Source organism: Marmota monax, unplaced genomic scaffold (genome assembly GCF_021218885.2).
Source record: "Marmota monax isolate L192 unplaced genomic scaffold, Marmota_monax_Labrador192_F-V1.1 WCK01_AAM20220418_F8-fsc00166, whole genome shotgun sequence".
NCBI classification, from domain to species: domain Eukaryota; kingdom Metazoa; phylum Chordata; class Mammalia; order Rodentia; family Sciuridae; genus Marmota; species Marmota monax.
In genome coordinates, this window is record NW_026693344.1 from 646,007 (window position 1) to 673,788 (window position 27,782).

General features: G+C 34.1%; 1 protein-coding gene across 1 annotated transcript in view; it reads left to right on the plus strand.

Moving 5' to 3' along the window:
• Positions 1–18,751, plus strand: part of Minpp1 (multiple inositol-polyphosphate phosphatase 1) — a 38,329-nt gene extending 19,578 nt beyond the window's left edge. The window contains exon 5 of the mRNA XM_046456790.2: positions 15,088–18,751. Coding sequence (XP_046312746.1) covers positions 15,088–15,484 — 397 coding nt within the window. The 3' untranslated portion in view covers positions 15,485–18,751. The remainder of the gene's footprint in view (positions 1–15,087) is intronic.
• Positions 18,752–27,782: the final 9,031 nt, after the last annotated feature.

Here is a 27,782-nt window from a genome sequence, read left to right on the forward strand (position 1 = left end):
GATAGATGGATGGCAAATAAGCACTTGAAAAAATTCACACCATCATTAGATATTAAAACAGTGAAATACCACTAATATACTCCCTAAATTGGATAAAATTTAAAAAGGATTGTCCTAAGTGTTGATGAAATATAAGGAAACTGGGAATCTCATGCATGCTGGTATGAATGTAAAATTATATATGTAGCCTCTTTGGAAAAGGTTGGCAATTTCTTTACACATAAATCTGTATTACTGATTTCTTAATATCTACCTAATAGAGATGAATATATGTGTCTACACAAAGAATTTTATGTAGATGATTACAGATTATTCATGATAGCAAAAACCTGAAAACAGTTCAGATATTCATCAAGTAATGAGTAGACACACACAATGTACCATATGGTACATCCATATGGTAAAAGAAGAATAAGCTGCTAATAGATTCAACCAATTGGATAACCTTAGATATTATGCTGACTGAAAGAAGCCAGTCACATAAGACTATATATTGATTGATTTTATTGATCAATAAAATCCTAGCACTGTTGGTTAAAAAAGAAAGTGATAAGATCCCAAAATAATCCCTAAGGACTCTGAATTTAGAGAGCTGATTATATTTGATTGAAACATTGACGTGTCACTGTTATTTGCAATCTTCCGTTTTCTACCAGGTAAAATCATGCTATTAAAACTATGTTGAAAAATATTCAGTGACATTGAAGAACGCTGGGGATTGAACCCAGCAGCACTCTGCTATTAAGCTATTTCCCCAACCATTTTTTTTCCTTTTTCAATTTTTCATTTTGAAACAGTGTTTTGCTAACTTGCCTAGTTTGTCCTTTTACTTACCATTCTCCTACCTTAGCCTCCCAAATACGTAGGATTATAGGTGTGTACTTACTATGTCCAGCAAGAATAATGTTTTAATAGAGTATTTTAATCTTTGTGTTTTTCTTATCCATGCTATCAGTTCATTAACCTTTTTTTCTTATGTGACTTTTAAAATCCTTGATTTTGGATTTAAGAGTTTATAAATGAAAGTCGGGGGAGAGAGAGAAAGAGTTTGTATGTCTGTGTGTGTGTGTGTGTGTGTATGTATGTGTATGTGTGTGTATGTGTATGTGTAGGAAATAATCTGTCAGGTTATATGAGGAAATGACTCAATTCCAGAGTTTCCAGGCTCCTTTTGGCTTTCTTTCCTCCTCTCACTCCACTTTAGGATGGTATTTTATTTATATATATGTGTGTGTGTGTGTGTGTGTGTATACATGTATGTTTTCTTATGTTAATAACTCAAAGACATTCTTCAATGTCACTGAATATTTTTCAACATAGTTTTAATAGCATGATTTTATCTGGTAGAAAACTTGAAGATTGCAAATAATAGTGACGCGTCAATGTTTCAGTTAAATATAACCAACTCTCTAAATTCTGGGTCCTTAACACTTATTTTCCTTTTTTAACCAACAGTGCTAGGATTAAACTTTGAACCAGTAATTATGTTATTTAAGCTAATTTAACCAGCTATTACTTTTTGAGCTATGATTAGAAAAGCAGATTGAATTTACTGAAGAAATGTAATCTCTCTGGATTTTTTTTCCTTTCTCTTCCTCCATTATGTTTATTAACATATTTTTATCTTTTTAGATTGGGGAAATTCAACCAGTCACTTCCTGTTTTGTCTTAAGATTTTTAACATGAACTGTAATTACTTGCTTCCTGAGACCTTCTATTTTGTCAGGAATATTCCCAGATAGCTGCTGTTCTGTCGCTAAATAACTCTCAATGTTAATCCTTTCTCTTTTTCTCTTTTTCATTGTTTTTTTTTTTTTTTTTTAACTTTCTTTTTGGTGTTGTTAATTTGAGCTCAGGAGTACTCCACCACTGAGCTACATCTCCAGCCCTTTTAAAAAATTTTTTTGTTTTGAGACAGGGTCTTGTTAAATTATCCTGACTGGCATTGAATTAGAATCCTCCTGCTTCAGCCTTTGGAGTAGCTAAGATTACAGGCATGTATGTGTCATCATACCCAGCCCTTTTCCATCTTTTTATGAACTCTGAAGTCTTTTCTATTTTCAGATTTCATAGTTGAATGGTGGTGTTGGTTTTTTAGTTGTGTAGTTCCATATTTTAGTGTAAGATGGCAGCATTGAAATCAGTATGTAACTACAAAAAATGTATAGCTATGTTGCTTACTTAGCCCCTTGTAAAAGAAGGAACTTGGTGTTTTAAGGTTTTTTTTTTTTTTTTAATATATGCAGATTCTAGGTAATTTTTAAAAAAATATTTATTTTTTAGTTGTAGTTGGACACAATACCTTCATTTTATTTATTTATTTTTACGTATTGCTGAGTATCAAACCCAGGGCCACACGTGTGTGAGGCGAGCGCTGTACCGCTGAGTCACAACCCCAGCTCCTCTAGGTCATTTTGATAACTTTCTGAAGTCAGTGTTCCATGGAATCTAACCAGGTGTACAGGTATCTCTTTTTGTTCTAGTTTTCAAAAGATACTGAAAATAAGGTAAAAGATAATTTAGCTGTCTTGACTGTACTCTAATAAATTTAGACTCAAAGGTCCAACTGCCTTTTGGATAAACACTTTCACTGTCAGTAAACTGTGGATAAATAGGGTCTGGGACTTTAATTCATTGCCCTCTCTTCAGTACCTAGAAAAGTCCCTAGGAATGATATGCAAATATGGATAAAGTTACATTCTACTTTTAAGGTACTTATTATCTAATAAGGATGAGACTTAAAAAGTGATTTAGACAAAAGGATATGTGTGCTTAGGAAAAGGAGTAATTTCAGAGTCAAGGTAGTTGGAAAAGGGTAATATGTGGGTGGGGAAAAGGTAATAAAGTTGGTGCTCCCAATATCTAGTGATGGAATAGCTTTAGTCCTTTTTCTTCTGTGCTACCTATTTTAGTCAGTGCCATCATTATCCTCCCAGACATGCAAGCCACAAACCTGTATGTCATTCTTAACTCCATCTCCCTTATCTTCTATATCTATTCACCGAGTTGTGTGGGTTTTTTTTTTTTTCCTGGTTTATATTGATTCCTTCCACTTTTCTCCATCTTCACTGCTCCCCTTCCAGTTCAGGCTAATATGTATTCTCTCTAGATTTGAGCAGCTGACTCTTAAAGTCTTTCTTGATTTAAGTGTTACTCTCACTCTATTCCAAGACAATCTTCTAAGAGGCATTTCTGATTATAATCTAACTCCAGTTTAAATCATTTAGTGTCTACCTATTGATATTTAGGGCAGAGTGCTTACAAAGGTTTTATTATTACTTCTTTTTAAAATTTAATTTTTGCCAGGAGCACATTTCAAAATAATTTTATTGACAGATCAAGATCTATATAAGTTAAATATAAAAGACTATATAAAACATATGTACAGTTTAAAGAACAGTTAATTATAAAGTCAGCCGTTTTATACACATCAACTGAAATAAAGAAATAGAACATTACCAGTACACCTTCTAATACAACTTGCTAATGTATTTTTAAAGAATATCTTATAGTTTTGCCTTTGTATTAATGAAACCCTACCATATAATTTCTTTTTATCATCTTTCACTGAGTGTTACATATGTCTGTTAAGTTCACGTTATTTCAGATAGCCAAAGAACTCCTTGAATTTTATCCAGATTTTAAAAAATCACTCTCAAATTTATTGTCATACCTTTCTTGCCATATTTCTAGAGTATACCTATTTGCATTGATCCCAAGAGCAGAATTAGGAGACAAATCTTATTCTAGTTATTATTTTAAAAATCCTATTACTTTTTAGTAATTACTATTGATCATAGAATAGGCTCTTATGAAGTAGTAAGATGGAGCATAAGTGTTCTAGTTCAATCTAAATAAATATGTCAGATTCTATAGAAGGAATCCTTCCATCAACTAAGAGATTAGTAAATGATTTCAGGGTTACATAATGAAAGACTTAGTTCATTTCAATTTAGCTAGCATTTTGGGACATATATAATGTGTAGGGGTTAGTACTAGACATTGGGAATGGTATACAAATATGGATAAAGTTACATTCTACTTTTAAGATACTTATTATCTAATAGAGACTTAAAAAGTGATTTAGACAAAAGAATATGCGTGCTTAGGAAAAGGAGTAATTTCAGAGTCAAGGTAGTTGGAAAAGGGTAATATGTGGATGTAAGACATAAGTAGGCCTTAATCAAGAAAATATAGTGTGTTGGAATTTGCATTGGTTTTAGAATCAGATTAAATTCAAATACTTGTTCAGTCTTTCTAACCCAAATTAAAATACAGGTGGTACTCTTCTCATAAGTTGTTGAGAATGTTGTGTACAATTATATATTCATATGTGTGAGTGTCACACAAATATACATAAATATATGCATGTTTATGTTTTATGACTATTTTATGAATAAGTGCTTAATAAATAGTTACTTTAATTAATTACCAACACCCCCATCATGGTTATCTTTTAGGTAGAATTGGGGTAGAGAGGAACGATGAGCATTGTAACAAGGAAGAAAAATACCAAGCTAAGGCCTGTGTGGAACTGAAAATAGAGCATTTGGCATGTGCTCTGATGTAGGGATTCTGACTGTGGAAATGTACAGGGAAGCATTCCCCTGATGAGCAAACTCCTGGGGGGTAACAGGCACCCTGTTTCCCACCCTTAGAATGCCCTGCAATCTCTCTTAGGTTCTAGTAATATAGCTAATATATGTGCAGTGTCTAGCTGGTATGGCAATGCCCTGAAAAGCCTCTGTGTTAGAGCCTCATCAAACCTCAACCTTGATTGCAGGCACATAGCTCCTGGGAATAAAGGAACTTGTTAGATAACTACAATGTTTCATCAAGCTCTCGTGCTCCTGGATACCCACCTAACAGTATCTTTAGACAATGCACTTTCTTGAGAGCTTCACAAAGCTCCTGACATTTCATATTGTAACTGTGAAATGTAATTGTAAAATAAGCAACCTTACTGATACTCTAAACAAGAATGTAGTTATGGTACTAATAACTTAATGTAACCTATTGGTATAAATAAACACAGCCACTTGACAAGGAGCCACTCTGCCACTTTCCTGCCTCTGTACCTTGTCTCTGTGTCACCCTTTATTTATTTCTTTACACTTTACCACTAAGCTACATCCCCAGCCCTAGTTTGCCTTTTCTTAATAACTAGAATTAGTGAGCATCTTTTCTCATGCTTATTTACCATTCATCTATCCACTGTGGTGAAGTCTGCTCAAATCTCTTTTTTTGGGGGGACTGGGGGTTGAGCAGAGGGGCACTTAACTACTCAGCCTTATCCCCAATCCCCTTTTTAAAGTTTTATTTAGAGACAGGGTCTTGCTAAGTTGCTTAGGGCCTCACTAAATTGCTGAAGCTGGCTTTGAACTTGAGATCCTCCTTCCTCAAGCCTCCTGAGCTGCTGGGATACAGGCATGCGAGACAGTGCCCGGCTTATTAGTCATTTTTAAATTAGGTTACGCATCTTCTTTATTATTGCTATAGGAGTTCTTTATATATATTCTAGATATGTTCTTTGTTAGATTTATACTTTAAAAATATACTTTCCTAGTCTATGGTTTTCTTTTTTCCTTCCTTCTTTAATTTAATGATATCTTTTGCTGGGCCAATTTTGTCCTATCATTGAGGCATTTCTTCCTATTTTATATTCCATATATTTTAATATTTTCCTAGTTTGGCTTGTGTGAACACAAACTACTCCTTTGCCTTGTATTAGCTTTGGGAATTTATTCACTTTTCTTTCCAATGCCACCCCCCACCCCCATTTGCATTGTTTTCTCCCATGCTTGTTCTGTCAATAGCAGCTGACATCTTAAGGAAACCCCACTGAAAACTCCAGACCTCTCTTTACTACATCTTGGTACTCTATCCTATGAATTCTAGCCAATGTGGCCTGCCTAAATTCTTTCTCCCGTCTCATGATTGCCTTGCTTTTGGGTTCCTCCTTCCTGCACTACAGCCTGCAAATTCTAGGCAGTAAGGTGGGGTAGTGGTTGGGTTTACGTAATTGGCCTTCCTTCTAACTTACTCTGACTATAATTGAGTATCTAAAAACCATTTGTCTTAAGTTTGGTCCAACTTTCTAGTGATTTAAGACAGGATGTAAACCTATTACTCAATTTTGGCTAGCAGGTGGAACCTCTTTTTATGTATTTTTGCTTGAGAAAAACTATACTTGAGTCATTATAGTTCTAGTTGTGTTAAGCTGTCAGATCTGTATTTATTTCTCCATATATGCACTGGAGCTGATGTCCCCATCAAATGTATAAAAAGTCTTAAATTTTTTTTTCTTGGTAATTTTCTTCCCCAAACATCTCATATCTCTGGCACTTCATGTTGCTTGTTTGTTATATAAGCATGGGAATTATATGACTTGTCTAAAGCTCTATTTGATACTCCCAGATCAAGTTTAAAAACATACTCTGCATAATATTAGTTGAATGTGAACCATGAATTAAGAGCTTAGAAAGATCTGGCTGAGTACATTTGAGGAAAAACATGCAATTATTAGTTGTTTTTCTGGTTGAGCCCTTTGAATTACTAAGTATTCATTTTAGATGTTTTACCTACTTGAACACATGCATTGTCATCCTCATTTAGTGATATAATTTTCAACTGCAAAATAAATTTTGATTGCCTTGGCAGCTTCTCCTTTAAAAAACATTTCTATCTTTCTGCCAAAAGACTGCATTCTTTTGTTAAAGAAAAAACTTGGTCTTCTCTGTCAGTGCATCCTGAGTGAGCCTCATAACTCTGTTTAATATTGAATGTTAAGGTCAAAGAAAGCTACATGGGATCACAGATCAAGGCAACATGAGATGGGAGAAAGAATTTAGGCAGGCCACATTGGCTAGAATTCACAGGATAGAGTACTAAAAAAGTAGGATATAGCAGTCTTTCTTTTTTTTTTTTTTTTTTAATTTTGGTACCTGGGATTGAACTCAGGGCACTCAACCACTGAGCCACATTCCCTCTGAGTTGCTTAGCGCCTCACCGTTGCTTGAGGCTGGCTTTGAACTCAGAATCTTTCTGTCTCAGTCTCCAGAGCCAGTGGGATTACAGGTGTGTGCCACTATGCCAGGCAGAATATTAGCAATCTTTATGCTCTCAGTAATCATCTGACAAAATGATATGCAGAGGCCTATGTATAAGTGTAATTGATTATTTCCTTTTAATATTTTTTATATTTCTGACATAATTTTATCTACATATATTGTGATGTGTGTGTGAGAGGGAGGCAGAGAGAGAGAGAGAGAGAGAGAGTGTGTGTGTGTGTGTGTGTGTGTGTGTGTGTGTGTGTGTAGAGGGGAGAGTTCTTACTCTTTTGTTTAGACATAGACTAATTCCCATTTGTTGTTGCCAAGATTTTGGACTTAATCATAGACCAACTCTGGATTGGAGAAGGTTGAATATTTTTGTGATTTGGATAAAAAATGTTCCCCACAGCTTACATGTTGAAGGCTTTGTCCCCAGAGCATCTGTGCTCTGAGGTGGGGCTTTTGAATAATGAAGGCTCTAATCTTACCAGTAGATTAACCAATTGATGAATTCATAGCTAATTGGGTTACTGGGAGGTGATGGAATCTTAGGAGGTGGGGCCTAATTAAAGAAAATAGGACACACGGGGCATGCCCTTGAAGGGTATATTTTGTCCCTGGCCCCTTTTTCTGTCTCTCTACTTCCTGGCTGCTATGAGGTGAACAGCCTTCCTTCACCATGTGCTACCTGCCATATGTCCCATCTTACCACAGGCCCATAAACAATTAAGCTAAGTGTCCATGGACTAGAACTGCTGAAACTGTGAAACAAAATAATTCTTTCCTCCCTTTGATTTTCTCAGGTATTTTGTCACAGTGAGAATAACTTAGAAATGAAACCATAAAAATCCCCACGTCACCCTTGGAATGTGTTTAAGAAGAAACCAGGATTTGGCACTTCCAAATGGTGATTGGACCTATACTAACTGGAGTAAACTACTTCCTAGGAGATAGCATAGAACCAGATTGAACTCTTCTAAGACTTACCCTGAGTTAGAACACTTAAAGCAAAAAGCATTGTGTTCCTAGAGATGGAATCAAATTACTTCTTCACAAAAGTTACTGATTTACTTTATAAAAACTTTGACATAACTTGAATGGTTTCTGTTAATGCTGAACTATTAATACTCTTGTATATTTGCTTTGAAGTATTTAGAGTTTTACAGACTACTCAGAAAAACCGTCTTGTATGTGTACACACACACAAACCCTACAACATTTTTAGCCTTCCATAGTTGAAGATGCTCAAGTCCCTGTTTTGGATGTTCATATATAATTTAGAAAAGAAACATGATATGTTTTTCCATTTGACACTTATGTTACTTAACTTTGTTAAAAAACAAATAGAAATTTGAGTAAGTCTTATAAAAGAACAAACAGTATAAGTAGGAGCACCTGCTTAAGAAGGATTATGTTAACCCTTTGGAAGAAAAATACGTTCATTTTGGACATAGGTATTGCCATGGGAATAGTTGGTATTTTATATACTAGAGTTTCACATTTTGCCAGTTGAATTTCACATAAGTAGAACGCAGTTTGTATTTTGTCTCATGGAAGCATGGTGTCTGTAACAATTAGTCGTGTGGTGTGTTCCTGAAGGACAATTTCTTACCTGTCTTTATTCAGACTTACATCTTTGACCAGTTTTTTGTAGGACTGCATATTTTTTCTTATTGCACGTTATTCCAGATTAAATGCCTGAGAATTGTGTTCTTTTACTTTTGTACATTCTTAGAGAAGAATCGATGCTTTATTTAACAAATAAGCCATTGTCTTTGTCTGTGGAATTTTCATGTGCTTGTATCAAATCGCATGTCACTAAAAGAGTGTTTTAAATTGGCTAGTTCAGATTTATATTCTATGAGCCTGTTACCAAGCACTGACAATGTGTTCTTCCTTAGCTAGGATCTCAAAATACCTTGAAATAGGACTCCCCCCATCAAACAAAACAAAAAACTTGATTTGATTTGAAATTATTCTAAATTAGCAATCGTTTAAAAGTAAACTTAAGTGTCTAGATTCCTAAATTATTTATTCTACTTCAGATATGGAAGTATTTTATTTTACATAAAATGGTATTAAGATTTTTCCAACTGATTTTTTTTTTATAAAGAGTATCCATGAAACTTGATTTATGGTGTGCCTATAGTTTTGCTTTTGCATTTGAATCTTGATACTTTGGATTATCTGAGTTTTGAAATGTTATTAAATCAAATGAGTTTATCATGATATTAAGATTTCCTATAGTACAAAGTGTTATATATGCTATTTTAGAAAGAGATCTGAACCTGAACTCCTGGAATCTAAACTACCAATCTGTATGACCTGGGGCATTTCAGTGTTGTTAACTACTTTGACTCTTGCCATGGCTACTTGCTATCACACATTGATTGAGTACACTATGCCAAGCACTGATTTATTGCTATATTTCAAATCCAACAACTCTACAAGGGAAGTGGCTTATCTTTGTTTTGCAGAAATCAGGGCTGAGACAGGAGCAGAAACTTGCCTGAGTAGGTTATGCCTTCTTGTTTTCAAGCTGCAGGACTGTGCCCCTCACTTCTACTATGCTCACTTACTCTATCTGATGCTCTCTGCTTTCTGAAGGCTTGGACCAACAGAGTTAAGAGATCAAATTATAAATTTATTTTGGATGATGTTAGGTGTTCTCTGTTTTAAGGAAGTTAATCTTTTGAAAAATTGAGCTTATAAATCAGACTGAGAGGAATAAATATTTTTGGAAAGGTTATTCATTTTCATTAAACCACTTCTTTAAATTTAATGGATGGTATTTTTTCTAGTGAATTTAGTTAATTCATGGTTAAAAATGACAGGCAAGTAAATTAACTTCAATTTTTTCATCTCTAAAAGCATATAATAGCTACATCGTAGTGTTAACCAGCTGCTGCACTTTATTAGGGCTACAGTAGGCAGCATTTCTATTTTAAGTTTTACTAGGAATGTATTCACAATGCATCTCCAATAACACCTCCTAAGTAAAACCCACCCAGTTTTTCCTCAGAAGAATTTGTTCTCCTTCTGAGTTCTCCTAACATTGGACAAATGCTAATCTGTAAGAACCAGGAATGTTTTATTTGTCTTTTAGTTCTTTTACCTCAGAGCTCTTTCTCCCCATTTCCCCAAACCCCATCTCCACACTCTGATAAAAGAAATTAGTGTGGTATCTGGGACTTGGCATGAAATGGTAGGGTTTGTCACATCTAACAAATTAACCAAATGGATCTTTGAAAAGTCTCTTCTTTATTATATCCTGGAAATTTGAGTACAGCCATTTTATCTAGGTCCTTTTGTATGAATACAAACAACATTAGCCACCTGTTTTCTCTTAAGTTGCAAGAGTATCTACTACATGCAAGATAATTCAAAGCAAAAAAGGTAAAGACAAAAAACTAACAAATAACCACAGATGAAATTGCTCATTTCCCCTTTATACTTTGCATAATCTCATAAACTTAAAATTATTTTTACTTGGTTATTGTAGAAAGTTGTAAACTATAAAAATTGCTTATAGTTTTATAGTTGTAAACTATAAAAATTGCTTATTATTTCCCATAGGCACATTTGTATTTCTAAGCAAAATCTTATAAATTTATAGCTTTCTAGTTTTCAGACTTTAATTTTGACCCTACAATCTTAGTCATCTTTGTCTTACTGTATTGGCATGTTTAACCAGACATTTAAAAAACTTTTTTAAATTTTTTTTTGGTACCAGGAATTGAACCTAGGGGCGCTTAATCACTGAGCTACATCCCCAGCCCTTTTTATTTTTTATTTTGAGATAGGATCTTGCTGAGTTGCAGCTGGTCTTGAACTTGTGATCTTCCTGCCTCAGCATCTTGAACTACTGGGATTATAGGCATGCATCACTACAACCAGCTGGGTGGCTTTTTGTTGTTGTTTGTTTGTTTTTGTTTTTAATATTACAAGTTTCTACAATAGAAATTGCTCTATCTAAAAAGACTATAACTATGGCATTTATAAAAAATTCATACTTTTGAAAATAGTCTAAAATTTTTTAAAAAAACATATACACATTTAAATTTAGATTCAAGACAGTAATTTATTTTGATTATATGACTTTCTTTGTGAATCTAATGTATAAACTTATTTGATTTCCCATAAAACTCCCAATAAGCATGTTAAAGCATCTTTTTCCTCAAGTGGTTCTAACATGATTGACAGCAAAGCAGATAAAAGAGAGGTTGCAGCCTAGATTTAATTTCTTTTATCACATGAATGTATTTAGTAGTGTTTGAACTCTGATAATTTATATATAACCCTTTCCTTTGACTCTTTTTAAAAAATTTTTTTAGTTGTCAATGGACCTTTATTTACTTAATTTACTTTAATACTTATTTACTTTAATTACTTAATTTATTTATATGTGGTGCTGAGAATTGAACCCAGTGTCTCACACATGCTAGGCAAGCACTCTACCACTGAACTACAACCCCAGCCTTCCTTTTGATCTTTAATTCCTCAAAACACATTTTTCACATATGTGTATATTATTTATATTATATATTTTTTGTTTCTATTTCCTCTTCATTTGATTTATATTTGATACTTATGTCTATCCTATGTTGTTCAACACATTAGCCTCTGAAAAGGGGCTGGTCTGAATTGAGATGTCTATACAAAGTCTTGGTGGAAAAAGGATATCAGTTCATAAAACATTTTTATATAAATTACATGTTGAAATAATAATACTTTGGATATAATGTCATATATCTTGTTCTAAGTGCCCTGGAGTTCTTCAATGGTGGAAAGAGGAGTTGCAGTCAATTCTTTCCATGAGAAAATGGGGGAGTTGGCTGTTCTCCTCCCCTGTGTCCTAATCTTATGGAGAACAATAATGGCGCATTGGATTTAGGGTTGTTCCTGGCTTTGAGATTTCTGCCTAATAGTTAAAGAACTTATAATATACACCAGTGTATTTCTATTACTTTTACTTTTGTCTAAAAGGAAAGTAACAGAGGAATTAATTTATCCTGTAATAGACAATGAAGAATGATGAATGCATCGGATATATACACTCTCTAAAGGGTACATTTTTTTCCTGTTCAGCTGATTGTTACCATATAGGAATACGTGGACGTGTATTGTCAAGTCTTTCAGGTTTCCAAGAGGAACCAAAAATCTGGATTTTTATGAATTTTTATATCTCCCAGTTCTTAAATCTGATAAGTAACACAAAATTTAATAATAGTTTTACAGCTCAAACTAATTACAGTTGAGGTCTGAATGCTACTGCTCTGTGACTTTTAACCCAAAAGGATGTTTCTTGGAAATAAATATAGATTTTACGTACTTCAGATGACCCAGTTAAAGTATACAAAGAGAAGCTTGGACTCTCCAATTGGTGAATGGCTTTTAAATTTTATACTTTTTTTTTAAAGAAAATATTAACCTCTAAGTAGTGAATAATTGTCTAAAAAGTCTGTTTTGAAATACTGTTGCAGTTTCAATTTTTAAAAAATCTGTTTGCTTGAGTTTATTTAATTTTGTAGTTGGTGGTGGTGGTGGTTTTTGTTTTTTGTTTTTGCTTTTGTGGTGCTTGGGGATAGAACCCAGGACCTCAAGTGGTAGGCTAGCAGTCTCCACTGAACCACATCCCTGGTCCTTGATAAATTTTTTGAGTATGTGTTTCTAGCATACTTTTAGTTTCTGTGAATGTTATTCTATTATTTACTTTTCTGTAGTTTTTCTGTATTATTTACTTTTCTGTAGTTCATTTTAATGTGAATTTAGTTTTCCAGAATGTTTAAAAGGCTCATGTCAGCCTATCTTTTCTAAGCTTACATATCTTCCTGCTCAGAAATACAGTCTCTTGCTTTCTGAAATTTTCTGGCTTTACTCCCACACCCCACCCCTCACACACACATACACTCATCTGGGGCTGATCTTTGTCCCTGTTGTCTCTCTCTGATTAGTCTAGATTCCACTAAAACAGTTTCTCTTTATTGTGGGCTTTGTGTTTAAAGAGTTCACAGGATATGGGCTAAAAATGGGAGTTCATAACCCACTTGAAGCAAAGTGTGAAATATGATATATCAAGAACTATGTAATGTTTTGAACAACCAACAATAAAAAAAAATAAATAAAGAGTTCACAGGGATTAGTTTTCTCCAGCCCAGGCCCAGTAGCCCATCTGCCTCACAGAAGTACTAATGTGAGCTAACTCTTCCCTGTTTCAGTTACTGACTCAAATTGGACCACAGAGCTTCCCAGTGACTACCAGGATTCTTCTCAGTTTGCTCAGATGCTCTGTGGCTTTCTTTCTTCAACAGATACTGGTGATAGGCAGTTCTTGATGTTATTGGTTGTTCATAGATAATATTTGTCCACATAATTGTGTTGTAAATGTTTTTCATAGGTTTTTAAAAATTTGTTGACTAGTTGCTCCATCTGTTTTTTCGTTCGTTTGTTTTGTTTTTTGGTCCTGGGGATTGAACCCAGGGGTGTTTAACCACTGAATAATATCCCCAACCTTTTTATATTTTATTTAGAGACAGGGTTTTGCCAAATTGCTTAGGGCCTTGCTAAGTTGCTAAGGCTGGCTTTGAACTTACTAACCTCCTGCCTGAGCCTACCAAGCCACTGGGATTACATGTGGTGTCACCATGCCCAGCTGCTCATCTGTTTTTAAGTTGGGGAGTCAGGAAATCCCAAACTCTGCTTCTGTCCTCTCAAAATCCAGATGCACTAAATTTATTACCTGATATGTGGGGTGGTAGCAAGAAGTTGATCATATTTTAATAGGCTTAAAAATTAAGAACAGTTTCTTTCCAAAAAGTCTGGGGAAAGCTAAACAGTCATCCACTGCTTCTTATAAAAGGCTTTTACCAGAAAACAAAATCATAAAACTTGAAGGCAATAAAAAAATGACAATTTTGCTCGTGGTGTTGAAAGTGGTTTGTTTATCATTGTGTAAATCCCACTCTCAACCAGAGACACATCATATTAGCTAGCATAGATTGGTTGCCACTTTTTTTTTTTTTGCTTTATTCAGAATTTAATGGCCAACTTAGGGTTTGTAAACCATTGAAGGATTACTGTTCACTGTTGAGACTTGATCTTAACCAAGAAATTTACTGATTAGCACTTGTCCTTATTGTCTAGATGTAGAAAAAAATAAATACACACTTTAAACTTGTTCAGAAGAGCTCCATGGAGTAATCTATTTACTAAGGGCCAATTTGCTCATATTCATTCACATGAAGGCAATAAAGTGTTGAAATGCACATCTATTTCAAGTTCCTTTATCTATAAAAAGGGCGATGTGTATGTAATCCAATCCTGAATCTTAGAACTTAACTCTCAATGTAAAAAGACCAGTTCTCTGCTACACAAAAATTCAGCCATATGCTTGATGTGTATAAAGTTAATTCTTTCTCCTTCTCTCTGCAGAGTCTCACTAAATTGCCAAGCCTGACCTTGAACCCACTACCCTCCAACCGCAGCCTCTCGAGTAGTTGGGATTACAGGCACATGCTATCATGCCCAGCCATGTATATAAAGATTTTTCTAAAAATCTACTTGTCACTGGTGGCAAGCTTGTAATTCCAGTGACTTAGGAGACTCTGAGCTGGAAATATCACAACTTAGGAACACCCTGTCTTTTTTTTTTTTTTTTAATTTTTTTTTTTTAGAGAGAGAGAGAGAATTTTTTTAATATTTATTTTTTAGTTCTGGGTGGACACAACATCTTTGTTTGTATGTGGTGCTGAGGATCGAACCCGGGCTGCACGCATGCCAGGCGAGCGCGCTACCGCTTGAGCCACATCCCCAGCCCGGAACACCCTGTCTTAAAATAAAAAAATAAGAAGTACTAGGGATGTAGCTTAGTAGTAGACCACTCCTGAGTTCAGTTTTCAGTACTACTAAATAAATATTTTTTTAAAGGTTTAATTAAATATTTTTTAAAAGGGTGGGCAAGTTATATTACTACTGTGTAAATATTATGTTTGATGATATGAATATGTATATTTTGCCCTTCAATTTCTCTTTTAAGGTCTCAGCCAGTTTCTTCTCCAATCGTCCTTCAGTTTGGTCATGCAGAGACCCTTCTTCCACTACTTTCTCTCATGGGCTACTTCAAAGACAAGGAGCCTCTAACAGCTTATAATTACAAGGAACAAATTCATCGAAAGTTCCGAAGTGGTCATATTGTACCTTATGCCTCCAACCTAATATTTGTGCTTTACCATTGTGAAAATGCCAAGACTCCTCAGGAAGAATTTCAAGTGCAGATATTATTGAATGAAAAGGTGTTGCCCTTGGCTCACTCACAAGAAACTGTTTCTTTGTATGAGGATCTGAAGAACCACTACAAAGACATCCTCCAGAGTTGTCAAACCAGCGAAGAATGTGAATTACCAAAGGTGAACAGCACATCTGACGAGCTATGAGTAATTGAAGAACGTTTTTAGTTCATCAGTGCTTCCCCATAGGGAGTGATTACATGTTTATAATAAGTAGACAATATCTTGATTACAGAAGCTTTCATATTACTTGGCTATTTCTGTCTTTTCACAGAAAAACTAAGTTTTTTGGGGAGGGTCTGGACCTGATACATAGATAAGAAATGATTTTCACTGGAGCAGCTGTCTTAAGGAAATAAAAAAATCTTTTCAGAGAGACAACTAACACAGAAAGTGTTTACAGAAATGAAATTTTTCCAACTTCTATGAGAAACCTCACACTGAAGTAGAGTATAATTTGAAAATGATACTTGCAAAGTCCTAGATTATCAAAACATGTCAATTGGATGATCCGTAATTTGATTTAACTGGTCTAATTGTGCTATAGATCTGTTTTTTTTCCCAGGTGGAACAGTTCTAGTATTAATTGTGTCTCTTAATCAGAAATATTGTGATTAACTAAGAGTATCACTTTAGAAGAAAGCTAACAAAGTAAGACTTTGAAACAGTGTTAAGAAACAGACTGATTTAAAAGGGCATTTTCACTGAATGAAGCAAGAAAAAAGTAAGAATTATTTTTGTTAATAGTATTTTATAAAGTATTTAAATTCTTTCAACAATTACTTTTAATAAGTCTTGCAAGGCTATTTCAATTATCATCAGACCTGTTTTAAGTATACAAAAATGGAAAGACAAAAGAGGACCATTAGCAACAAGTCAGATGGATAAATCAGAGTTTCTTAAATTCATTGTTTAGGTATCTTTTTCATTTTGTCCCTTGGCTCCCATTTTTAAATTTTATTATGTGAAGTGTATCCTTTTTTTTTCTTTTTATATTCTTAGATATACATGACAGTAGAGTATATTTTGACATATTATATATACATGGAGTGTAACTTCCCATTCTTGTGGTTAGAAATGCATCTTTTGGTTGTTTGATTTCTTTTTCATTAAAAAAAAGAATATCATCCTAGCTGACTTAGTTTCATACATCTGAACTCATTTCATAGAAATACTTCTGAGTTCTATCAAATGCCATGAAAATATTTCCTACAATAAACAAAATTCTTCTTTACCTGATCTTTTCTGCTCTCCTTGTTGAAATTCAGTCAGTTATTGATGTTGGAATTTCATACAGCCTTGACTCAGTCAGGCAACATAAGGCAATTTTCCAGTAGAAATTTCTTCAAATGAATAGATTATTGTTAATACATTTTATTTTAATCTGTCTTCTCTTTAAAGATTATATCTTTCAGAGGAAGATGTAGGATTTTTTCAAAAATGTATAGCTACTTTTGGGGCTGGAGTTGTGGCTCAGTGGTAGAGCACTTGCCTGGCCTGTGTGAGGCCCTGGGTTCGATCCTCAGCCCGCAAATAAATAAATAAATAAAATGAAAGATCCATTTACAACTAAAAAAAAAAAATTAAAAAACAATGTATAGCTACTCTTACAAAATAACATGAAGTAAAGTCTCAATTTACTAGAATCCATTGCACTAATTTTTTGATAGTTTACTTTTGAGGGGATACATCATACATAAACAAACACATATTAAAAATGTGCGTGTGTCTGTGTATAAATTGTCAGGTGTGATTTGGATTAGGACTCTCTTAATCAAATTTCAGTAGATAAAAATGGAAAAATCCACTTCAGGCTTAAAGAAAAAAAAACTAAAATAGAATCTTCCTTAGTACTATTTTCTAGTTAGTGTTTAATTTTTCAGTCAATGAAGTTGTAATGATTTAGGGATATGATTAAAAAAATTTTAAACATTTTTTCTGTGTACAAGAAAACCTCTTGCTCCTTTCATTTTTGCAAAATATAATTGAGACACCCTTAAAATTATATTTATTGTTGTATTATGGGATTTTGCCAGTACCTTTTGAATGAATTTTCTAAGTTTAAAAAAAAGTAATACTAATAATTAAGTAAAAAATACTAGTCAACACTTGAGGACTTTAAATATGGTGTTTGTGCTATGAAAAGTTTCATTTCTTTATGGCATTTTGAGAAATGGAATTACCTGCAATGGCAAATATTCAGAAATGGACATGGAACAGATTAATTCAGGTATTGTCCCTAGCACACAAATCTTAAAAGGAAAGTATAGATGTTACAAGAAAAGAATCCCAAGTTCAAATGAACTTGGAATTCTGTTTCCTGCGTATGCCCCAGTCTTAACATGCTACCTTGTTTGACCTGAGAATTCTTTTTAAAGAAGAATCCTCTTGTAAATGATAATATATTTGAAAATTTTTGTATTTAACAATGTCATTTGGTACTGTTAATTTAGCTCCGTAGTAGCTAAGCATGCTCAAGGCCCAGGATTTGATCCTCGGCACCATTAAACAAACAAACAGACCAGGTCATTTAGGTTTCTTTCAGATAAGAGAATAGTGAATAATGGAATTAAATACAACTTGAAAAAGGCTGTACTCAGTTGTACATTAGAGTAAATAGGTGGTATTATTAAAATTTTTATCTTAAAATACTGTTTTATAATTTAATTTTCACTTAAAAAATGGAAACCCATTCAATTAAAAATCTGAACAAGAAAGTATCAAAATAGTGTATTGAAATTAGAAGATTCATAGATTGTTGATCTTACAATGAATTATGTTCCTAAAGTTGATGATTAGCTGGTAAATGCTGATGCATTAGTACACTCATTGTGATTATTTCTGCAAAATTCTGCTATTTCTTTTCTTTTTAATTTGTAAATATGCAGATAAGAGAATAAAATAATAAGCACTCATGCCCATCCAAAATGCCAAAATTAACATTGTAATATTTGTTTTAGAATGTTACAAGAACAGCTTGGAGTACTTTTGTAGACCTCCCCTTTTTTCTCTCACTCCTTTCCTAGAGGTAGCCATCAACATAAAATCGGTATTCACTGTTCCATGGCATGCTTGACTCTGGAAACTTGTACTTTTTTTGTGGTATTTAAAATTTTTTCTATAAAAGTTCTTATACATTGTATATTATTCTTGAATGAGTGATTGAACAGCATTTTTTCAAGATTTCTTGATTCTGATCATTTTTTGCAAATTAATTATTTGACTTCATCAGTACCTATTGAGCACTTTTCGTGTAGAAGCACTAGACTTAGTAAATAGGATGTAAAGATGAATGAACACTTAAAGGGTTGTCTTAATAGAACTTGAAAACAAATTTATCTGGTGTCTCGCACTAACTGAACGACTTGATTCTTTTAATGTAAAATATTAAAGACTATGAAAGTTTCATAAGAATTGTTTATTTTTATTGTTAAATAGGACACACAGCCATCTTTATAAAGATGTATGGTAAGTATTTCAGAATGGAGGGGAAATAGGGTCCATTTTTTATAATATTAAGGAGGCTGTGATACTATTCTGGTGCTATAATTCTCATTTAGGAAATGCCTGAAACTAAGAATCTCATAATAAAAAAGTTTTTATCTAGGACATATGAAGAGTTGAACATAGTAAAACTGTCTTAATTAACATGGGTTCATTTATAATAAGTGACCAAATTACTCAGGTAAGTCAAAATCTAGTCCCTATTGTTTCTGCCATTTGGGTTGATGTATTATGGCTGTTGACATTAGCCAATTTTTGGTCTGATCTACAACTTGATATGTGCATTGCATTGTATTTAGTATTTTCTGGTTATATTATTGCTTTTCAGATTCTGCTAATACACAATCACTCACTTGAAATTATTTTTGTGGATAATTCTGCTCTTTAACACCATAAGCAAAAAGAAAAAAGTGCTTTGTTTTTTCCAGGCATAATCAACTTTCATGATTTGAGTGCTTTCCTTTTGTAAACTGCAGAATTACTACATGCCCTTAAAGATTTCAGAGTTTAATACAACTGAACCAGAACATAAAAGTGCAAAAGTTTGGCACATTTCTCTAAGATGATGTTTCATGTGGTTCTCTAATAATATTTAGAATTTGACTGCCTTTTGCCAAATGTAAATGAAATAAATATTTGCAATATTATATAATCTAGCAGTTAACTCTGAATTTATGTCACAGATCCTTATTTCTGTCCGCTCCATTCTTTTCTCCAGTATTTCCTTCCAGTCATCTGGTGGTCTATTCTACTCTTAAGCATCCTCACATAAACCTATCAAGTGTTTTTTACTTGTTTTATGAGACAATTCCATGGCAGGAAAAGATTTGTCATGTTCTCTCTGCTTCTGGGCTCCCAGGAGCTGAGCAGCTCTATTCCACCAGGTCCTTCTGCCATGATTCTGCCTCATCTTATGTCCAGAGCAATGGAGTTGGCTGACCATGGACTGAGATCTCTGAAACCACAGTCCTCAGTGTAGGCACAGTGGTTTGCAGACCATTGACAGGCAGCACCTGGTAATAAAGCAGCTTCCTAGTAATAAAGAAATGAGACCAGAATGTGAAACTAATTAATATAAAGAGTCAACTCACAATACCTTGAGAAGTTCTCTGGCACCCGTAAAATCATTAAACCACAGTGGGCTGAATCCCCAGACACTAAATAGAGATTTCAGAAAGTCAAACAGGTTTTACATTGTGGCTAATGGCCAAGGCACTTAACAGAAAAAGTGAGACAGGTTTATCCCTGATTTATTTTTGTGAAAGGACAGACAAAATGAATTCAGCAAAACAGAAATCCACTGGAAAGTAGTAGCAGAGACAATATGTCACCTGAAGCATAAAAATCAAATGAAACAAAAAGGATTATGTAGACCCTTTAGTTATGAGGTCCTTCTGCTGCTCAGCTCATGTAGACCCTTTAGTTATGAGGGAAAGGGTTTTTAAAAAGTAATAATAGGTGCAGTGGCACACACCTCTCTAATCCCAGTAATGGGGGTTGTTGAGGCAGGAGTATCTCAAGTTCAAGGCTAGACTGGGCAATTTAGCGAGACCCTTATCAACAAGACTTTCTAGAAAATTAAAAAGGACTGGGGGTGTAGTTTAGTGGTAAAGCACCCCTGGTTCAGTCCACAGTTTAAAAACAAAAGATTTGGGGTTTTTTTCCAGTTGAAGTAGTTAGTTAATTTGTAGTTTGAGTGTCATTCCTGACACATTTAGGACAAGGTTAACTTCTAAAACATTATTTTATCATATTAAAGCAACACATTTTAAAATAGAAGGATTCTTTTCCTATTTTTTGAAATGGAGTCTCACTGTGTTACCTAGGCTGGCCTTGAATTTGTGAGCTCTGGCAGTACTTCCATTGTAGCCTCCCCAGTAGCTGGGAGTAAAGGTGTGTGCTATCCCACACAGCTAGAAGGATTCTACTTCAAAACTAGTCTCAGTGTAACATCTTTCATTTAATATAATCCTGGGTTTTAAGCAATTCTGTAGACCCAAGTAATTCATATTTACACTTTTGTTTATTGTACTGGGAAAACAGATGTTTGTTCATTGAAACGATAGCTTTTTGAATTAGCGAATACTCGTGGTATAACAACAGTCTTAATTAGAATATTTACATTTCTAAAATAGTTAATGTGGAAAATTGGGATGAAAATCTAGAGATTTTCTGTTTTTTTCGTAAGAGTTCATCCTACCAAGCTCAGTTCTGATGATTTTTTAAAAATTTATTTATTTTAATTAGGTATATATGACAGCATAGTGTATTTTGATTAATTGTACACAACTGCAGCACAACTTTACACTTCTATGGTTGTACATGATGTAGTGTTACACCAAGTTCTGATGATCTTGGTTAAACATTAAAATGTTGCTTTCAATTAGCAATAGCTAAATTATGAATGGATTAAGAAATTATATATATATATGTGTGTGTGTGTATATATATATATACACACACACACACATATACATATATATATATACACACACATACACACATACACAATGGAGTTCTACTTAGATATAAAGAAGAATGGAATTATGGCATTTGTTGGTAAATGGATGAAAATGGAGAATATCTTGCCAAGTGAAATAAGCCAATCTCAAATTCAAAGGTCGAATATTTTCTCATATGCAGAAGCTAGAATAAAATAAACCAAAGGGGCTGGAAAGAATAGGATATCATAAAGATAAAGGAAGATTAGTAGTATAGAAAAAGGGAGATTGAGAGAGATGGAAAAGTGAAGGTAATGCAGAATGAACTCTTTTAAAAATCATGTGCATATATAAATATACCATAGGGAATTTCACCTTTATAAGTAAAAAGAACCAATCAAAAATAAATAGACAAATGAAAGGAAGTCTAGCAGGGTAGAGGAAGGAGAATGAGGGAGGGAAAGGAGGCAGGAGGGTAGAGGGAATCGTGATCTGAAATCAAATTCCATGCATGTATGAGTTTGTCGGGATGAACATAACTACTTTGTATAACTACAAAGCGCTAATAAAATAAGAGTGTGAGTGCTTTGGAAACTTTCTACAAATACTCTCATTCTGGAAAACAATCCAGCTTTGATATAGATTATATAAGAATGTACTTATTGGTGAAGTATACCTTTGGATGGATATATTTCTACTTAACCAATAATATTCTTTCCCTCCCTCCCTTCCTCCCTTCCTTCCTTCCTTTCATTTTTTTTTTTTTTTTTTGGTATCAGGGATTGAACGCAAGGGACACTTAACCACTGCGCCACACCCCCAGCTCCTTTTTAAATATTTTATTTAGAGATAGGGTCTTGCTGAGTTGCTGAAGTTGGCTTTGACCTTGTGATTAATTGGAGATGAGAACATTATTTTTGCTTTAACTAGAGTTGCCCTTCCTTTGAGACCATTAGTTTCTTTTCCTTGCAAGTTTTCCTTCTCTGCCTTCCTGCAAAGACAAGACAGAATAGTGCTTTTGCCCTTCTCTGTGCAGTGTTGCTCTCTGAAGTTTTATGTCAATATTTGCATTAGGGAGATTAAGATGAGAGCCTGACTTTTAATTAGACTATTGTTTCAGTTTTATAGTCTCCTTAATCCACCCCTTTTTGAGTCTCAGTTATTGCTTCTTCAGTACTATGTAACTTAAGAGTGGAAGCAAAATTGAGATTCCTGGGGCAGGATATGTGAAAAGTCCAGTCTTAAAAGAAAATTATTTCATGTAACACAACATAATGTAACAAAATACTTTGTAATTCTCAATTCTCAGCAATGTACCTGATGTTACTTAGTTTATCCATAAAATAAATCATGTGTACTAAATCATAGTTGAGCAAGAGAAGTATACCTGCTAAGCGCTGTAGATAATACTTTGTGTTAATCCACTTCCTCAGTATAGCATATGAAGTTGGTAGTATGAAATCTATCTTGCAGATGAGAAATTGAGGCTGAGAAAGAAAGTCATTTTTTTGTTTGTTTTGTTTTGTTTTTAACACTTAAATGTTCACATTTCTTGTAGCCCTATCAGTGGTATAAGTGGAATTTGGACCTAGGTCATTTGGGGCTTTTTGGTGTGCGGATTAATAGTAAACTACACTATAATCACTGGATTCTTTTTACCATTGCAATAAAACTGCTTTTAAAGATGTTATCCTTTGCACTCTGACTTGACTATAACTGCTGAGGCCAAGAAGTTGCAGGAAATGGGAGGTAGGAAGTGTGATCAGAGCCTAGTAAGTGACCTTTCCTAAGACAAATCTGTTTCTTCCATCTGCCCAGGCTTGGCTGACTGTACCATGCACATGGTCTAGAAGGTTTTCTGAATTACCCAGAGGGTGGGGCAGGTTAATCGAGTCTTGTGTTTTAAAGTATCCCTTTGAGTTATGTGTGAAATATTTCAAAACAAAGCATAATTCAGGCCTTGTTGGAGATTTCAAGTTTTAATTTCAGAATAATGGGAACTATAGTTAGAGATTTATTTTCCTTTTTATTGCTTTTATAATAGAACCCTTTTGAATACTAACTATGTGTCAGGTTTAGTATTAGGCACTGAAGATAAAAAAATATTTTGTGCTCTCAGATATTTTATGTGCATATTGTGCATGTTAATTAGATATTATCCAATATCATTTAGAATGTCTTAGGAAAATTTCCCCTCAAAAAATATAATTTCTGCACGTAAATCAGAATTATGTCTGTGGTCTACATTCCCACCCCATCTTCATTCAGTGATGCAGCTGTCAATTGCTTATGCCAGCCCTGTAGCCTGTCTCCTGTAACTCCCCTGTTGAATCCTTAGAGCCAGGCTCATTGAGCACATAGTAATGACAGCTGCTTTACCAGCTATCCATAAAATGGAGTCTTAAGAAGGTTGAAAAAGGCTAGAATTTGCTGCCAGCTTGCTGGAGGCAAGTTGTGTATGTTGCCCTGTATCAATGACCTCTGACCCACTTTATATAAATTGAGTTTGTTGCTTTAGCCACCATTGTAATAACTATGTGTCACAACAAATATCACATGAGCACTTAATTGTTTTATATCAAAGGAATCTTTTTACATACAGATATTGATAGAAAATGTTTCCCAGTCTGCATGTTTCCCAGAACTTGACTTTCCAGTGATGACTTTGCCATTTACTGTGTAGCATCACTTGTGGATTTGTGTGCTGATATTGCCAGCTTTTCCTATATAGTTACTGCTGATTCATTTTCCTGAACCTTGCTTAGTGTAGGGAGCAAAGAGTAAGTCAAGAGGGCTTTGTACTTTCTGGGATCTCCTGATTTATTTTTCATGCCCCATTTTTATCTGGACCTATTTTTTCCCTTATCCTTTTTGTCCTTGTTCTTTTTAATCTGGATTTATAGTCTCAGAGATCCTGGCTTCCGTCTGTTTCTTTCCACCAAGAAGATGCTTATATAGTTTTGGTCTTGTAGCTATCAGTGGTCTGTTCCCACCCCTTTACTTGTGGGAATTCTTGGGGCTACTTTACCTAGTTTTGTTGTAGATATTGTCTATGAGATTTTGATTTTGCCTTTTAATTGACTTTATAGGTGCAATGGGTTGGGGAAATTTTAAAAGTGATGCTATCACTGTCATTTTGAAATTTTCCTAAGTCTTTTAGAGAATTGTGTATTTGGCATTTTTTAACATACTTATTAACTATTCATCTTTGGTAAAGTGTCAGTTCAATTATGTTGCCCCTCTTAAAAATGGATGGAGCCAGATGAGGTGGCACACACCTGAAATCCCCGCTACTCCAGAGATTGAGGCAGGAGGATCAAAAGTTTGAGGTCAGCCTAGCCAACGTAGTGAAGCCCTGTCTCAAAAATTTTTAAAGAGTTCAGGTTGTAGCTCAGTGGTAGAGCACTTGCCTAGCATGTGCAAGGTTCTGGGTTCAATTCCCAGTACAGGAGAAAAAAAAAGTGGTAGTTCATCTTATTTTTGAAAAATTAGTGTTCTTCATACATTCAGGCTACAAATTCTTTATTAGATGTATGTTTCACAAACATTTTTTCCCCAGTCTGGTTTCTGTTGATCAGCATTATGTTTATACTATTTATTCATGTCGTTCCATGAATTGTAGTTCATTCATTCTCATATTCCATTATATAAATATAATTTGTTTTCTTAATGAACATTAGGGTAATTTAAGGTTTTTAACTAGTAAAATAGTACTGAAATTAACATTCTTGTGTCTTTTGTGAATATGTATGATTGTAGATGTATGCAATTATAATTAAAGATCATAGCGTCTGTGTATGTTCAGCTTTGGTATATAGGTTGAGCATCTCTATTCTAAAATCCAAAATGCTCCAAAAATCTGAAATTTTTGAGTGCTGATATAACATCACAAGTGGAAAATTCCATACCTACCTCATGTAACCAGCCCATAGTAAAAATGCAGGCACACTAAACATGTAAAATTACCTTCAGGCTATATCTATCAGATATATTTGAAACAAATTAATTTTATGTTTAGGCTTTAATATTTCAAAGATATCTCATGTATATGCAAATAGTCAAAAATCTGGGAAAAAAATTCCAAAATCTGAAATTCTCTGGTCTAAGCATTTTGGATAAGAAAAATAGCAAAGTCATCTAAACAGTTTTCCAAAGATATGCAGTATATACTGTCACAAACAACATGTGAAAGTACCATTTGACTGACAGTCTCCCAACATTTGGTATTATCCTTCTTTTTCATTTGACTCATTCTTTTGGTTTGTTAAGGTGGGTTTAATCTGCATTTCTTTGCATGACCAAATGACCATTACATAACTTCTCTTATGGTGTACTTTAAGTCTTTTGCCCATTTTTCTATTAGTTTGTCTGCCTTTTCTTGTATTGATTTATAGGCTCCCTTAACTTTTTGACTTTACTTTTTGATATTCTGAAGTGTAAGTGCAGAACTGCCTTTATTTAGTTTGAGAGGATAGACCTGAAATTCCATCTCTTTCCAGTTCTGGAAATTTCTCAATATTTCTTTCATTAAATATTACTTCTCAGTCATTTCCTACATTCTCCTTACCTGGAATTCTTACTAGATGTATGTTGGATCCATGCAGTCTGTCCACCATTAAATCAACCCTACAAGCTTCTTTATTGCCTTTCTGTATTTTTTAACCCTTTGCCTCTCTATGCTACTTCTTGAGTAATTTCCTGACCACTGTTATCTAGAGTTTTTCTGATCTACTGAGGTTTTATTTCTTTTTTTAAAAAAATTCACTATTGCTTTTTAAGTATATAGTGACTACTTAAAAATAATTTCTAGTTCCCATCCCTGCTGCCCTTCTTAAATGCAGGGGATTGAATCCAGTACTTCTAATTTTTTTTTTTCATATTCACTTGTTTTTATTTCTGTTGTTTTATCTTTAGTTTTCTTAAAATTCAAATTAATCTTCAATTTCTCTTTGACCATTCTAAAAGTTTATTTAAAAATCTTTATCAGCCTGTTCCATAAAATTAATTTTAATTTCATTCTGAATGAACTCATGTCCTTATAGTTGATTTTATCATTGGTTTTTATTTTTGTCCTGTAGCAGATTTCTTTTTATTTGGAATGTCTTTGGCACACTATTTAGCATAAAAATTGTATTTGTCTACTTTTTCTCCTTTTCCCTTTTTCAGTCTTTCTGTCCTCACCTCTGTTTAATGTTTTTTCAGATGCCAAAACTATGTCTTGGTAGGGCATCTGGGGGACTCCTGTATCACCAAGCCATTCCTAGTCACACACACAGGCTTTGTCCTTCCGATTCCCAAGGCCTATTCTGAGGCCTACTGCTTCCTTTTAATTCAAGGTTCTTGACAGCGAGATCTCCAGACCCTGGTTTCAAGCATTAAGACATTAATTTTCCATTCATTTGAGATTTTCAAAATTCATTTGTGATTCCTTTATTTCCCATTAGATGTCAGAAATTATCAGCTCAACCACCTCTAACTGCTTCCTGGCCAGGAGCATCATCCCTCTCCCTGTTCCATTTTTCTCTTTCTGTTTCTGGTTCATGGGACATGAGCCAATTTTTGAGGCCATTTACATCTTATTTTTCATATTTTATTCATTTATTACTATTGATGTGTGGACTTAATAGTCATTTTTGCCAGAAATCCAGTTATGTATGTTAAATTATTTTAACTACTTCCACATACAGAGAAAGTTAATGAATTCCTCTGAATCCCAGCTTGTTCATCTGTAAAGCAAGGCTACTGATCCAAGGTCCTTAAAGGCTACTTTAATTCTAAATTTTATAGATATATAACCTACAACCTGTGACTGCACCCATGCTCTCTCACCTAATGTGTAGGTAGGGGATTTGGAACCCATGTTTTCTGCTTTCTGATGCAGGGACCTGTTCTGACATACCTCACTGCTATCCTTGTAAACATGGCAAAGAATCAAGAAATCTAATTCGTGGCATGCTGTTTCTACCCATTCCATTCCTCCAACTAGAACATTGCTGGTTTCTCTACTTTTTATTCTAAGCAGAGCTGGCTTTTAGAACACTTTCTGGAATTGCAAACATAAGATCAGATAAGATTTTGAAAGTAGACCTCTCTGACACAAAACTTGATTCTTACACAAGAGCAAAGGGCAGAAATTGAGAAAGAAGCATTTTAGCATGGTTGTCATAATCTCAGAAAACTGGGAACAACCATCTGTGTAAATAGTATGCCTGCTATGAAACTAGAAGACATGACCATCAGAGGGTCTCCTTAGATCATAAAGACAATCACTACATCAAGGAAGAAGAGCCTCATTAAAAAAGAAAAAATGTTTTTTATTTAATAACTAAACCAACTAAAGTTATGATTTTTAAATTTTCAGGAAATGCATGACTTTTTCTTCAATTAAATTTAGACTCATGTTCTGACTTCCTAAGAGCTAACATACACTATTGCTTAAAATACCAGTCCATAAACAATAGGAAGGCTATGTGTGTTTAAGAAGGAAATAGAACAAAAGC